The 16,398-nt window shown below is 40.3% G+C and overlaps 1 protein-coding gene across 2 annotated transcripts; it reads left to right on the forward strand.

Annotated features, from left to right (window-relative positions):
- Positions 1–1,230: 1,230 nt before the first annotated feature.
- Positions 1,231–6,529, forward strand: TKTL2 (transketolase like 2). Of its 2 annotated transcripts, none has more exons than XM_061419252.1 (2): positions 1,231–6,126; positions 6,242–6,529. In XM_061419252.1, exon 1 carries the CDS (start codon positions 3,976–3,978, stop codon positions 5,854–5,856), a length of 1,881 nt encoding a protein of 626 aa, XP_061275236.1. In that variant the 5' UTR covers positions 1,231–3,975; the 3' UTR covers positions 5,857–6,126; positions 6,242–6,529. The 2 variants fall into 2 exon arrangements, with proteins under 2 accessions (XP_061275236.1, XP_061275237.1); XM_061419253.1 differs by having other exon boundaries at positions 6,311–6,529.
- The last annotated feature ends 9,869 nt before the right edge of the window (positions 6,530–16,398 follow it).

Genomic DNA, 16,398 nt, shown 5'->3' on the forward strand with positions numbered 1-16,398 from the left:
GTAACTCACTCTCACATAGTGGAAGTGTGTATTTTCACAAATTGATGTAGACCTCCTGAGTAATCAGTAGGTGTCTTTTGTTTCCTCAGAAATTGCACTTACTAATTCCTGCTTTTTACATTTTTCCTTCCATAACTATATGTATTAGTGTTCCTGCTGGGTTTTAACTTCATTTCAAGTACATATTAGAATAATATTTTTTCTTACTATGAGGAAAAAAAGTGAAAAATTTAAACAAGTAAAAATAAATATTTGTTTATTTTTAAACAAGTCGGGGCAAAAACTGGGGTAAAATCAGGGGTAAAAACAAATAAATCATGGGCAAAAACTGGCAGCCTGAGGAAATGCTTTGTTCCCCCAACAAAATGTTCACAAATCTTCCAATTTTGCATGACTTTAGGTGGGCTTGTATTCTCCAATCTGTCAGAGGTCCCTCCAACCCTCTTACATCATATTCTACATACGTTTACTCATTTAACTCCCTAATCCAGTACATACTTGAATCTTCCAATCCCTACTTTAAGTGTATAAACCAAGATTAATAAATGAATAATTTCTTCCCATTTGCAGAAAACTTTTAACTGTCTTCCAAAATGACTTCTAAAACAAGTAACGGACTTTTGGCATTTGGCTTAAAGCTTGGGGGCGGGCCTTTTGTCAGTAATAGTCTCTTCTAAGTGGAGAAAATAGAATGTGGTAACACGTCTTTGATTTATTTGAGTAAGTTGTGTTCACAGCCACATTGGATGACTTGTATTATCAAGTTACATATACGTTATATTTATATGGTTTTTTTCTTTCTATTTTTTTAAAAGGAAGCTTTATTCTTTCTTTTATAATTTTATTTATGTATGTATTTTTGGCTGTGCTAGATCTCTGTTGATGTACACAGGGCTTTCATTAGTTGTGGCTCTCAGGCTCTATGGCGCAAGCTCAGTAGTTGTGACGCACGGGCTTAGTTTTCAGGCAGCATGTGGGGTCTTCCTTCCCGGACCAGGGATCGAACCCATATTTCCTGCATTGCTAGGCAGATTCTTAATGACTGGACCACCAGGGAAGCTCACTAATATGGTTACTTTCAATTGCATATTTGAAAATATATTTTTAAAGACTAAAATGCCTACAAGGAGTATTCATAATTTTTATAATATTTAAATTTCCATTTCTTCCCTTAAAAAAAATCTCAGAACACTTAAAAATATTTTACAGATAATTTACAAAGCATTCTTTTCTATGTAGTCAAAAAAATTCCACACTGTCTCACAAAGCAACAGAGGGAAATTCACACTCATTATCTAAAGCATTAAATCGCCAAGACTACATTCTTTTCTTAACAAAATTGACCCTTACTAACATTAAGGGTAAGAACTTTCTGTTTAATAATTTGGGAGATAATTGTGAAATACTTTAAACAAATGGAAGAATTTGGGAAATTTAAAAGAAATGTTAAGTAGTTCTTATTTCTCCCATTTTTTTTTTTTCAAGTAAGCACTGCCTCATAGACCATTTTTACACTGTCACGTTTAGCTTCCAATTTTTAGGTTTAATTGGGTGGGCTGCCGTCTATAGGGTCAAACAGAGTCGGACACGACTGAAGTGACTTAGCAGCAGTAGCAGAGCTCTCTTTAGTCAAAATAATAGTGAATTGCCTACGTTTATGTTAACTGCTTTCCTGTCAGCCCCTAGTAGTTTGCTGTTTTGATATAGCATTTTTTTTTTTTTCCTAACTTCCATCTTACTCACATCTAGTTTGGTATGTTTTTATTTTGTCTTCCTTTAGTAGTGTAAAAGATAAGTCAGTATTAATTTGTAAAAGGAATGCAGAGTAATACAAGATGGACTTCTAAGGATTTTTCTGATCCCAGCATTTCTCCAGCAAGTCTTAAAATGTTGTCTGTATCATACCATTATGGTTTATTCTAACATATATTCTTAAAAATAAAAATTGTAAGTTACAAGTAATATGTAAAATTTATCTGAGATATAATGTAAGAGACATATAAAGAACAGTAAGACCCCCTTAGTTGTTTACAACCCAACTGAACATTGAAATTATCATGGGAGCTTTAAAAATTACTGGTGCTTAGATTCTTTACCCAGAAATTCCGATTTGGCTGTTTTGGAATGCAGCCTGGACACAAGATTTGTTTGTTTAACTCCTCAGATAACTCTAAAGTACAACCAATGTTGAAAACCACTGAACTAAGCCAATCTGCAGATTATTGGTTCTTAACTTCGACTAAACAGTAGGCAATTAGTCAAACAATAATCCGTATCAATGCTGCCAGGAACAAAGAGCTTTATTTGGGGTCTTAGGAATTGCCATTCTGGAAGCACAAATTGGGGTGAAGTTAAAGAGTTTTCAAGGAAGAGAAAGAGCCAGGGATTTATAAAGACAGAAGTCACAAGTTTGTTAAAGCTCTCTGGAAAGAATTATCACTGATCCTTGTGCAGGAAGGAGATATTTGTTCTTAAGGGATATGCTGTCAGAGTTATTTAGGGTAAGGGTCCAACAAGCACCTTAAATTTCTGAAGCATAGGGCAGAGTTCTGGATGCCTGAGTTAAGACAGTAAGTGATAAGAAGTTCAGAGTCCATCAAGAATCACTTCCTCAGTAGCCTCCCAGCTCCATTTCGGAGATCTCTCTTGGCAACACTAAATTTGTTTTATTTTCCTCCCAGAGAATTAACAGGTGCATTAAAACTATAGGGTATGAAACTCTAGTCCCATAGATTAGAATTTAGCTTCTCTTGAGGTGGAGTCCAGGAGATAAATCTATTTTGTTTCCAGTGTGATGATTTTAATGTGAAGTTAAAACTAAGTATTATTACTCAAAAATTAAGCTGTTTAATACCACAGCATGGGAGAGAGATAGTACTGTTATTGTGTTTTTGTGTTTTTAGATAACATGCTATATACAACCTTGGCCTGGTAGAAGCACTCAGTGGCACAAGTTTAGTTATACAACTAAAGCAAGTAAGTTAATTATATTTAAAAAGTATTATTAGTAACTGTATTTTAGGATACGTGGGGGGAATTGCAGTTCTATGTACCCTACCATTCAGCGGTTCTAAATTTGATCCTCGTGAAAATTTTGGTCAAATTATCGTATTTCTATCTACGAGTCAGTCAGAATTTTCACCAACACAAAGCTGAAGAGCAATTATCGTCCAATTAAAAATAAATAAAAAGAATTTCCAGCTGCTCTGGAAAGTCTCATTGACACAATGTTGCCTTATCCATTAGACTGACAGTATCTCTGGATCATTTCCATTAATGCTGGGCTACAGAACAGTGTATGGGCTTCCCAGGTGGCTCAGTGGTAAAGAATTCATTTCCCCGTGCAGGAGATGTAGGACACTTGGGTTCTATACCTGGGTCAGGGAAGAAGCCCTTGAAGGAGGAAATGGCAACGCACTCCAGTATTCTTGCCTGGAAAATGCTATCAACAGAGGAGCCTGGAGGACTACAGTCCTCAGGAATGCGGAGTCTGACCGGACTTTGCAACCGAGCACCCAGGCACAGAACAGTGCTGATGTCTCAGGCAGCCTCAAGGCAGAAAGAAGCAGCAGGACCTCAACAAACAGCATCCCATAATGCAGGGATAAAAGAAAGCACTTTTGAATTTATAATGAGGAAAAGTATAAAGAAGTTTAATTATTTTTAATAAGGTTAAAGCATGTAAATGACTAAGTATTAAAACCCATTCACTGGAAGGAGCCTTCGGAGCAGGGCGAGGACCTAGGCCCGGGTGGTAAGCAGGTTCCTTCCGGAGGTGGGGCCAGGACTCCCTATCACAAGATGAAGCTGCACTGACATTGCCAGGGGCAGCAGCTGCGGCCGCTGGGGTCACGATTAACTGACGGAACCTCCAGAGCTCATTTCCCCGAGGCAAGGCCAGGCACGCCGTCAGTTGACGGAACCGCCGTGGCACCGCCCCGTCTGCCCCGCACAGGAACCTGGGAAGGCGCCGACATGGCGGACAGCGCGACACTGGACGCGACCACAGTGCAAGTGCTGCAGGACCTGGCCAACCGCCTGCGCGTCCATTCCATCAGGGCTACATGTGCCTCTGGCTCCGGCCACCCCACGTCGTGCTGCAGTGCGGCAGAGATCGTGTCGGTGCTTTTCTTCCACACGATGAGGTACAGACAGACTGAGCCCGCGCACCCCGACAACGACAGATTCGTCCTTTCCAAGGGTCATGCCGCTCCACTGCTCTATGCTGCCTGGGTGGAGGCAGGCAGCATCAGTGAACCTGACCTGCTGAACTTGAGGACAATTCATTGCGACCTTGAGGGACACCCCACCCCCAGGCTGTCGTTTGTGGATGTGGCGACAGGATCGCTCGGGCAAGGTTTGGGGGCTGCATGTGGAATGGCTTATACTGGCAAGTACTTGGACAAAGCCAGCTACCGGGTATTCTGCCTCCTGGGCGACGGTGAGTCCTCAGAAGGCTCCGTCTGGGAAGCTTTGGCTTTTGCTTCCCAGTACAGTTTGGACAATCTCGTAGCAGTGTTTGACGTGAACCGCTTGGGGCAAAGTGGCGTTGCGCCCCTGAAGCACTGCACAGACATCTATCGGAATCGCTGCGAGGCCTTTGGGTGGAATACTTACTTAGTAGATGGCCATGATGTGGAGGCGTTGTGCCAGGCTTTTTCTCAAGCTGCTCAAGGGAAGAACAAGCCCACTGCCATAATTGCAAAGACCTACAAGGGCCGGGGTATTCCAAATGTTGAGGATGCAGAAAATTGGCATGGAAAGCCACTGCCAAAAGAAAGAGCAGATGAAATCATTAGACTAATTAAAAGTCAGATAAAGACCAACAGGAATCTCCTACCAAAACCTCCTGTTGAAGGCTCACCTCCAGTCAGCATCACAAATATAAAAATGACCTGTTTGCCTGATTATAAAGTTGGTGACAAGGTAGCTACTCAGAAAGCATATGGTTTGGCTCTGGCTAAACTCGGCCTTGCAAATGAAAGAGTTGTTGTCCTGGATGGTGACCCAAAGAACTCCACCTTTTTTGAAATATTCAAGAAAGAACATCCTGAGCGTTTTATTGAGTGTTTTGCTGCGGAACAAAACATGGTGAGTGTGGCAATGGGCTGTGCCACACGTGGTCGAACCATTACTTTTGTTACTACTTTAGGTGCCTTTTTGACTAGAGCATTTGATCAGATCCGGATGGGAGCCATATCTCAAAGTAATATAAATCTTATTGGTTCTCACTGTGGGGTGTCTGTTGGTGAAGATGGCCCTTCCCAGATGGCTTTGGAAGATCTAGCCATGTTCCGGAGCATTCCCAATTGCACTGTTTTCCTCCCAAGTGATGCTGTCTCGACAGAGCATGCTGTTTATCTGGCTGCCAATAGCGAAGGAATGTGCTTCATTCGGACCAACCGATCAGAAACTGCAGTTATTTATACCCCACAAGAACATTTTGAGATTGGAAGGGCCAAGGTCATCCGCCACAGTAATAATGACAAAGTCACAGTAATTGGAGCTGGAGTTACTCTGCATGAAGCCTTAGCAGCTGCTGATGCTCTTTCTCAGCAAGATATTTCTATCTGTGTTATTGACCCATTTACCATTAAACCCCTGGATGCTGCCACCATCATCTCCTGTGCAAAAGCTACTGATGGCCGGGTTGTCACAGTGGAAGATCATTACCAGGAAGGTGGCATTGGCGAAGCCGTGTGTGCAGCAGTGTCTGGGGAGCCTGACATCCATGTTCATCAGCTATCGGTGTCAGGAGTGTCTGAAAGAAACAGGAAACCTAGTGAATTACTGAGTATATTTGGTGTCAGTGCAAGACACATCATAGCAGCTGTGAAATATACTTTAATGAACTAAAATAGCCGATTTTTTAAAATGTCAGTCTCTTTGTGTTGGTTTTAAAACCCTGTTGGACGTTTTTGTTTATTATTTAAACAAAGCCATTTAAGAGCTTGTTTCATTCCTAATTCAGGAATTCAAGTCAACTACTTTTCTTTTGAACTGTGACTGTATTTACAAATGTCACTCAGTGTTGAATCATAAGTAGTTTAACAGAATACAACAACCTAATATGAAGTTTGCTGATAAGACTGCAAATAATTGACTAATTTGGGAATTAATGTGGAGGTAAGTTTCCTAAATGTAATTTATTTGTGAAGAAAATGTGAATTTCATTGTAGACTTCAGTAGCCTAGGTTTTGAGGCAAGTATAAGGTTTCATGTAATGTCATCCCTCCTGCAGCTTCCTGGATAATTTTTGACTACAGTTGCCTAGAAATTCCCTTCAAAGTGTGTCTTCTCTCCTCTGCAGTTTAGAGACGAGGGCAGCAGTGAAAGATCTTATGATGTACCTCATTGCTTCAGTGACTGTTCTGTGAAGAGATGAAAGCCTGACTACTGGTTTGCACACTATAATGTTTTGTGAGGTTTCAGAAACGTTTCATTTTCTCAGTGACCAAACCAATTTGCTAACTTCATTGTATTCATCTACTCAGGAAACTAGAATTAATGTAATAAAGTATTTAAAAACCAATAACTTTATTCAGTTTGTGTCATGTATGTGTGACTTGGTTTCTCTCTGATAAAACAAAACAAAAAACTTCTATCTAAACCAGAAACAGAAAGAGGCATATTCCCTTAATAGAGGAAAATGTCCCAGCTGGAGACAAATCACTGGAAAACAATGTGTGGACTGAAGCACACCTCTCACTTTTTGCTGTGAGTACATAGATTATATGGCTGGAATGTAAGAATGAAGTACTAGTCAGGTAAATCAAAGCCAGACCCAAAGTTCAAAAGTAAATTTAAAATGACTTTTTGTCAGGTAATTCCTTAGTTTTATTACCTTCATTAAGTGTCATCATTAAGTTCATTGGACACATAACCCAATTTGTTCTGGAAGGTATCATAGAAACCAAAAATCACTAAACTGGGAATCAGAGAAATGGGGTCCTGCTCAGAACAGTAGTAATATTGTCTGCACTTTTTCTCTGAGCTGGTTCTGGTTTCTTCTTTTGAAAATTGATGATAATTGTTCTATTTCCTAAGATTCAAAAATCACTTTGTAAAATTAAAAACAGTTGCTATAGGATTATTGTAGGAATTTAGAAAATACAGATACACAACAAATTTAGCTCATTTGTCTCACTATAGAAAAATCCACTTGTAGTATGCATATATAACTGTAGCTCTTAAAATATGGTCATTCCCATGTAGTAACATCAATCAGATGTATCCATGAATGGGGTGCTATTGAATAAAAGTCTTTATCCTTAAAGTTTTTAAACCTTACTGAAAGGTTGTTGCTGAACCACGAAAGACGCCAGGATTCTTGGCCTCTGGAGGAGAAGAATTCAATCCGGGCCAGAGACGAGGCTTGATGGCTCAGAGCTTTTGTGTAATAAAGTTTTATTAAAGTATAAAAGAGAGAGAACGCTTCTGACATAGACATCAGAAGGGGGCAGAAAGAGTACCCATCCCCCTGCTAGTCTTTAGCCGGATGTTATATAGCTACTAGCAGTCTGCTAATTAAAGAAAGAAAATGTCTCAAAACTCAGAGAATGGCACCAGACCTCACCCACAAGATGCATTTTGAGATCATCTTGGCACCAGGTGAGTTATCCTGGGCCATAAATATAGAGAAGGGGGAAAAAAATGTAACACTAGTTTGTTTCTTCCTGCCGCATAAGAGAGAAAAAATGTCTGACACTCGCAGCCTATTTCCTCTGTTTGGAGACCCTGGCCTTCCTGCCTGTTACAACCTCTCTACTATTGATTTACACACAGATTAAAACAGATAAAATACCAGCACAAAATTACTTGTCCTAATTTGAGTGTGTATACCAGGAAAGAGCTTCAGTTTTTATGACTTGCAACTTGAATGTGGGCTGCAAAATGCTTTGCTTCCAATCAAATATACATAAACACAGCTGTAATAATTAGAGAAGTTCAGGGTGGAATCTCAGAAATGATCAAAAATATTTTTGTAGGAGGGTGGAGAAGGCATTAATCTCTCCTGTAAAGATTCTGTCCCACAGGGCATCAATCAGTGGCTGGCAAATCCAGAAGGAAGAAATGGGAGATGAGACTTCTATCTCGTGTCTACAGTTTGTCATGTAAGATGAAATCAAATCCAATTGTGTTATATCAAATATTCTCCAGCTTTGAATATGTCTTGAGATCGTGTAACTGCCCATGGAAACCAGAGAATCATTCTGACTGATACTAATCTTAACCCCTAAAGTTTGTGTATATGCAGTTTTGACTTGGATGAACACCTGGTCACTGGTTTAACTCAGGTCTTCTATTCATTGTTTTGCCTAGAAGAATGTCATCTCAATTAAAAAAGCTTGATGACATTCCAGGGACAGCTGTGACTACATCTGCTCCCTGGCTTATGGTTCAGATAACAAAGACCAAAGATGGGAAAAGGCAGGAGGTAGCAAACACCAGCAGGCAAAATCTATTTGCCTTCCATTTTTGTGCAACTCCAAACTCAGAAAAATCCTGTGGACAGAGAAATCTGTCAAGCTACAATCCACAGGGTCACAAGAGAGTAGGATGTGACTTAGCAACTAAATAAACAGCAAAAAGTTATGTATGCCTTTATACTTTAGATGGTTAAAAAAATGTTAAAAGTAGCATTTTGTGAAAACTATGAAATTCAAATGTCCATGGATGAAATTTGGTGGTAACACAGCCACATTCCTTCATTTATATATTATCTGTGGCTGCCTTGGAACTACCACAGCAGAATTGACATCAGTTGTTGACATTTGTCATAATTGTGACACACACTTTATGGTCTACAAAGCCTAAAATATGTACTCTCTGGATTTTTACAGTAGAAGTTTGCAAATTCTGAGGTAGAACATTGAAGCGAGGTGAGGTTGACAATATCCAGGTGGAAGTAATAAGGATAACCTGTGGAGGTTAGGCTTCGTGGCTACCTCTATCTTTGGCTACAAAGTGTTGGTAAGATTGGAGGTTTCTGGCTTACCACAGGCCACCACGTTGAGGAGTAAAGACACATGCATCAGAGAGGTTCTGTGTGATGCGTGACAGTCTGGGAATATAGGAAGGGAATTTGGGAACATAGGAAGGTGTAATATCACTAAGAAAGGGACCACCAGTGATTAGAGTCCCTCAGTTTAGTTCAGTTCAGTTCAGTCGCTCAGTCGTGTCCGACTCTTTGTGACCCCATGAATCGCAGCACGCCAGGCCTCCCTGTCCATCACCAATTCCCGGAGTTCACTCAGACTCACGTCCATTGAGTCAGTGATGCCATCCAGCCATCTCATCCTCTGTCATCCTCTTCTCCTCCTGCCCCCAATCCCTCCCAGCATCAGAGTCTTTTCCAATGAGTCAATTCTTCACATGAGGTGGCCAAAGTACTGGAGTTTCAGCTTTAGCATCATTCCTTCCAAAGAAATCCCAGGGCTGATCTCCTTCAGAATGGGCTGGTTGGATCTCCTTGCAGTCCAAGGGACTCTCAAGAGTCTTCTCCAACAACACAGTTCAAAAGCATCAATTCTTCGGTGCTCAGCCTTCTTCACAGTCCAACTCTCACATCCATACATGACCACTGGAAAAACCATAACCTTGACTAGATGGACCTTTGTTGGCAAAGTAATGTCTCTGCTTTTCAATATACTATCTAGGTTGGTCATATCTTTTCTTCCAAGGAGTAAGCGTCTTTTAATTCATGGCTGCAATCACCATCTGCAGTGATTTTGGAGCCCCCCAAAATAAAGTTTGACACTGTTTCCACTGTTTCCCCATCTATTTCCCATGAAGTGGTGGGACCAGATGCCATGATCTGAGTTTTCTGAATGTTGAGTTTTAAGCCAACTTTTTAACTCTCCTCTTGCACTTTCATCAAGAGGCTTTTTAGTTCTTCTTCACTTTCTGCCATAAGGGTGGTGTCATGTGCATATCTGAGGTTATTGATATTTCTCCCAGCAATCTTGATTCCAGCTTGTGCTTCTTCCAGCCCAGCGTTTCTCATGATGTACTCTGCATAGAAGTTAAATAAGCAAGGTGACAATATACAGCCTTGACATACTCCTTTTCCTATTTGGAACCAGTCTGTTGTTCCATGTTCAGTTCTAACTGTTGCTTCCTGACCTGCATATAGGTTTCTCAAGAGGCAGGTCAGGTGTTCTGGTATTCCCATCTTTTTCAGAATTTTCCAGTTTATTGTGACCCACACCGTCAAAGGCTTTGGCATAGTTAATAAAGCAGAAATAGCTGTGTTTCTGGAATGATTAGAGTCCCTACTTGATATTAAATCCCCCATCTATTGGTCCCAATGTTGCTGAATTTATGTGGAAAGATATGGTTGGTAGTGATTTTCAGCAGAGGAGATGATGATGTGTTTGGAGAAACCTTTGGAAATTTGGATGAAAGAAAAGTATAAGAAAACATACTTCCCTTTCTTTCAACTCTCACTGAAGGAACTGGGGAGAAAATGTTACCATTTCCTTCTCTAGGGATCTTCCCAAGCAGGGATCAAACCAAGTCTCCTGCATTGGCAGGTGAATTCTTTACTGCTGAATCACTAGGGAAGCCCAAAATACACCTAATACGTGTTAATTTGGGCTTCCTCAGCGGCTCAGCAGTAAAGAATTCGCCTGTAATGCAGGAGTTGCAGGAGCCGCAGCAGCTTCCATCCCTGGCTGAGGAAGATCCCCTGGAGGAGGGCGTGGCAACGCATCCCTGTATTCTTGACTGGAGAATCCCATGGACAGAGGAGCCTGGCGGGCTACAGTCCATAGGGTCACAGAGTCTTATACAACTGAAGAGACTTAGCACACATGCACACATGTTAATTTGATGAAGCCAGAAAGGCAGTTATGCAGGATGCTGCCAGGCTAGCCAAGTCTCCATTGCACTCTCAGGCACTTTCGCAAGCACTGTGAAAGGATGTCTCCTCTAAGTTGGGCATTGTGGAGGTAAAGCTCAAAATCAACATTCAGCATGGCAGGGGCGCCTCCTACCAAGAATGAATGCTGACTTATCAGAAGGTCAGCCATTAAAAAGAATACATTTGAATCAGTTCTAATGAGATGTATGAAACTGGAACCTATTATACAGAGTGAAGTAAGCCAGAAAGAAAAACACCAATACAGTATACTAACGCATATATATGGAATTTAGAAAGATGGTGACAATAACCCTGTGTACGAGACAGCAAAAGAGACATCGATGTATAGATCAGTCTTACGGACTCTGTGGGAGAGGGAGAGGGTGGGGAGATATGGGAGAATAGCATTGAAACATGTATAATATCATGTATGAGACGAGTCGCCAGACCAGGTTCAATGCACAGTACTAGATGCTTGGGGCTGGTGCACTGGGACGACCCAGAGGGAGGGGAGGGGAGGGGAGGGAGGAGGGAGGAGGGTTCAGGATGGGGAACGCGGGTATACCTGTGGCAGATTCATTTCGATATTTGGCAAAACTAATACAATATTGTAAAGTTTAAAAATAAAATAAAATTTAAAAAAAAAGAAGGTATGCTGCCAGGAGAACTGAACAATAAAGTAAAGAACTCACTGACATCCCCAAGGGAGAGGTGGCCAACCATTTAGTTGGGTCCAGGGGCTCTGTGAAGTGGAAGACACAGGACCACATACAGCTCTGGAGTTGGAGTGTTTTCCTCCAAAAGGCAGACTGCCAAGTTTTCCAGATTCTTACATCTCATACCTTCAAAAGGAGAACAACATGCATAACATTTCTTGAACACAGTATCATTTCCCAATGAAAAATTATTTTACCAGTAATATGCTGATTAATAGACTGCAGGCCCCTCTGTCCATGGGATCCTCCAGGCAAGAATACTGGGGTGGGTTGCCATGTCCTCCTCCAAGGGGGTTAATAGATTAGTATATTTCAAAAGTGGACTAAGTATCCCACACATGATGAAGATTAACTGACACACACATATACAGACCTGTATGTTCATACACATGTGTGCATCACATGATTTATGCCACGTGTTTAAAAGAACATTACTAGATGAATAATAGTATGGTTCAGTCACTAATTCATGTCTAACTCCTTTGAGACCCCATGGACTGCAGCATGCCAGGCTTCCCAGTCCTTCACTATCTCCCGCAGTTTGCTCAAACTCATGTTCATTGAGCAAACAATGCCATCCAACCATCTCATCCTCTCTCCCCCTGTCCTCCTGCCCTCAATCTTTCCCTACAGTCCATAGGGTCACAAAGAGTTGGACACAACTGAAGCGACTTAGAACGCACATGTCTGAGAAATATTAATGAGAACTTCCCACAGCACCCAGATGCTGCTAAACTCATCTCTTATCTCTCTGTCCTTGGCCTTATAGATTTGCCTCTTTAGAATCAAGTCTGCTACTACTCTGTTCCTGGGGCATCACCGGAGTTCTAAAGTTTTGTTTATACACAGAAGGCTTGAAAGCAGGGATGGGAAAATTCACTTTGGCTCAAGTTAGCTGTCTTCTTAATGTAGTCCTAAAATTACAGTGATATATAGTAATTCATTTCTGGAACCTTAAAAGGCATATTTTTATTTTCTCTTTTCACCTAAACATCTTTCCCTGAACTGTTTACACAAATAGCTTTTACTCTCTAGGTGACAGACTCATGCTGACTATGTAATATATATTAATTACCACAAAAAGTCACCTACCACAATCAGCTGTACAAATCAAGTTTATTTGTTAGAAATAGGTTGGTTTGGTTAATTGGCAGTTTACTGTTTCTGGGGAATACAAGAATGTTAGACTATTTTACCTGTTTATACCAACCCACCCTCACATAAATGCTATTATTTTCTTGTATTTTAAGTCCTTCCATACATAGTTTTAGTTTAAAAGCTAACAAATAATTTTGATGTATATCATCCAAACATGAAGTGCACAGTTCAGTGAGTTTTCACAAAGTGGAAACACTCTTCTAACTCATATTGAATCAACAATTATAATAGTTGTCTCAATGCTGCTTTCTGTCCCCTTCCCATGGATTGATTATTTCCTCTTTTATCCTCCAAGTAACTATTCTAATGTCTAACTCCATTGATTAGCTTTACCTGTTTTTAAACTTTATATACGTAGAATGATACAGTGTGTACTATTTTGTAACTGGCTTCATTTACTCAACATTGGGTTTACAAAATTCTCCATGTGATTACCTGTATTAAAGTGAAAGTGAAGTCATTCAGTTGTGTCCGACTCTTTGCAACCCCATGGACTGTAGCCTACCAGGCTCCTCTGTCCATGGGATTTTCCAAGCAAGAGTACTGGAGTAGGTTGCCATTTCCTTAATGTTCATTAAATTTCTGCCCTGTATAGTATTTCAGATCATGAATATACCACAATGTGCTTGTCCATTTACATGATTAATGAGCATTGTTTTCAGTTTGGAGCTATAACAAATAGTGCTGCTATGAATATTATTATACACTATCATGATGAACACAAAGGTTTATTTTTATTGGTTATGGAAATCAGGAGTCATTGCTTTGTGACTTTGTTATACTATGTCCACCTTTAGTAGAAACTTCCAAGTATTTCTCTACAAGGGGAATTTTTATTTGCTAAGTCTTTCAACCCACTCCACAGTGATCATACTAATTTACACACTTAGAATATGAAAGTTCAGGTTGCACCCCATTCTTGTCAACATCTGCTTTAATCTATATTTTTTATTGAAGTATAGTTTATTTACAACTTTGTGTTAATTACTGCTGTGCAGCAAAGTGATTCAGTAATACATATATAGACATTTTTATATTCTTTTCCATTATGGTTTATCACAAGATATTGAGTGTCATTCCCTGTGCTATACAGTAGGACCTTGTTGCTTTTCCATTTTATATATAATAGTTTACATCTCTTAATCCCAGCCTCCCACTCCATCCCTCCCCCAACAGCCCCCCTCTGTGGTAATCAACAGTCTGTTATGTAATTCTATTTTTTTTTTAAATTTTAGTATTGGAGTTTGTTGTTTAAATGGCATTGCATCCTGGTTTTAATTTGTATCCCCTTATGGCTAATACAGTTGGGCATCTTAGTATGTTCATTGGTCATGCAAAGGTGTCTATTCAATTGTTTTGCATGGAGGTTCTTTGCCTTTATATTTTGATTTTATGGGTGCTTTGTGTATTGTGCATACACACATTTGTTGGATACATGTATTTCAAATATCTGCCCTCACTCTGTGAACTGCCATTTTACTCCCTTAACAATTCTTCTAATAAACAGAAACATTTGTTTTAATGTAGTCCTACTTACCATCATATTTCCTTTCTAGGTATTGTGTTTAAAAGTCTTTAGTTTCCCCAAGGTTATTAAAGATGTTTTCTTATGTTTTCTTCTGCAAATTTTATATTTTTATCTTTCACTTGTTGTTCAGTCAGTCAATCATGTCTGTGTCTGACTGTTTGCGATCCCATGAACTACAGCATGCCAGGCTTCCCTGTCCTTCACCATCTCCCAGAGTTTGCTCAACCTCATGTCCTTTGAGTCAGTGATGCCATGCAACCAGAGATCTACAATTCATGTGGTTCAGTTCAGTTCAGTCACTCAGTCGTGTCCAACTCTTTGCGACCCCATGAATTGTAGCATGCCAGGCCTCCTTTTCCATCACCAACTCCCGGAGTTCACTCAAACTCACGTCCATCGAGTTGGTGATGGATTCCAGCCATCTCATCCTCTGTCATCCCCTTCTCCTCCTGCCCCCAATCCCTCGCAGCATCAGAGTCTTTTGCAATGAGTCAACTCTTCGCATGAGGTGGCCAAAGTACTGGATTTCAGCTTTAGCATCATTCCTTCCAAAGGACACCCAGGACTGATCTCCTTCAGAATGGACTGGTTGGATCTCCTTGCAGTCCAAGGGACTCTCAAGAGTCTTCTCCAACACCACAGTTCAAAAGCATCAATTCTTCGGCACTCAGCTTTCTTCACAGTCCAACTTTCACATCCATAATGACTACTGGAAAAAACATAGCCTTGACTAGACAGACCTTTGTTGACAAAGTAATGTCTCTGCTTTTCAATATGCTATCTAGGTTGGTCATAACTTTCCTTCTGGTTGTGAAATTTTCAAAGTGCCAAAGAAACATTTCAAAATATTGATTCTGGCAAAGCCACCTTTACTGAAGTTCCTATGAGCCAGCCATAAGTCATTGTGCCTTTTCTTGCCTTATGGTTAACTTTGGTAAAGTTAAAGTCTGGAATTAGAAAGTTATTTTAACCTATGTGTGTATACTCTCAATTCAAGATACATTATAGGTTAGAGTGGTGGCAGTGATGACATTTTATGGACAAGTCCTTTCCTCCTATCTCTCAGTAACTGTCAAAGCATTGATGCTTAGAGTCTCAGGAAAGCAAAAGTAAACAACAGTAAAAAATACTGAAGATGGCAGCACTTCATTTTATCCAGCCCAAACATCCTGACAAGTTGTTATGCCTTATCTATGAATTTTAGAAATGGACTATTAAACATTTACTAAAAGCATTTTAAGTCTCCTCATTAAGAAGAAAGTAAAGTCTCTCATTCACTTATGTCTATAGTATGAAATGATACTCTGCATGATTGACTGTAGCCATGAAATTAGAAGATGATTGCTTCTTGGCAGGAAAGCTATGACCAACCTAGACCATGTGGTAAAAAGCAAAGATATCACTTTTCTCACAAAGGTCCATATAGTCAAGGCTATGGTCTTTCCAGTAGTCATGTCTGATTGTGAGAGCTGGACCATAAAGAAGGCAGAGTGCCAAAGAATTTATGCTTTCCAACTGTGGTGCTGGAGAAGACTCTTGAGAGTCCGTTGGACAGCAAGGAGATCAAACCAGTCAATCCTAAAGGAAATCAACCCTGAATACTCATTGGAAAGACTGATGCTGAAGCTGAAGTTCCAATACTTTGGCCATCTGATGAGAAGAGCTGACTCATTGGAAAAGACCCTCATGCTGGGAAAGATTGAAGGCAGAAGGAGAAGAGGGTGACAGAGGATGAGATGGTTGGATGGCATCACCGATGCTATGAACATTAACTTGAGCAAATTCCAGGAGATGGTGAACGCCTGGGAAGCTGGGCATGCTGCAGTCCATGGGGTCATGAAAAGTCAGACACGACTTGGCAACTGAACAACAACAACAATGATTTCAAAGCAGAGGAAGTGAGATGTTCCATGTTTACTTCTGATGGGCCAAATTACTGTTTAATTTTTGTGTGTGTGTTATTTGTTTAGAATCACAGAAGAGATTTTTTGTGTGTGTGGGGTACAAGATTCCTGGATAATGCATGTGCATTGTTTTCTTTAGGTGTAAAACTTGTGCTTGTTGTCACCAATAGACCATTTCTCTGCTTTTTCATCTTTGATATTCTTGTTTATCTCTGAGTGCCCATTGCT

This window comes from Bos javanicus, chromosome 6 (genome assembly GCF_032452875.1).
Source record: "Bos javanicus breed banteng chromosome 6, ARS-OSU_banteng_1.0, whole genome shotgun sequence".
Lineage (NCBI taxonomy): Eukaryota > Metazoa > Chordata > Mammalia > Artiodactyla > Bovidae > Bos > Bos javanicus.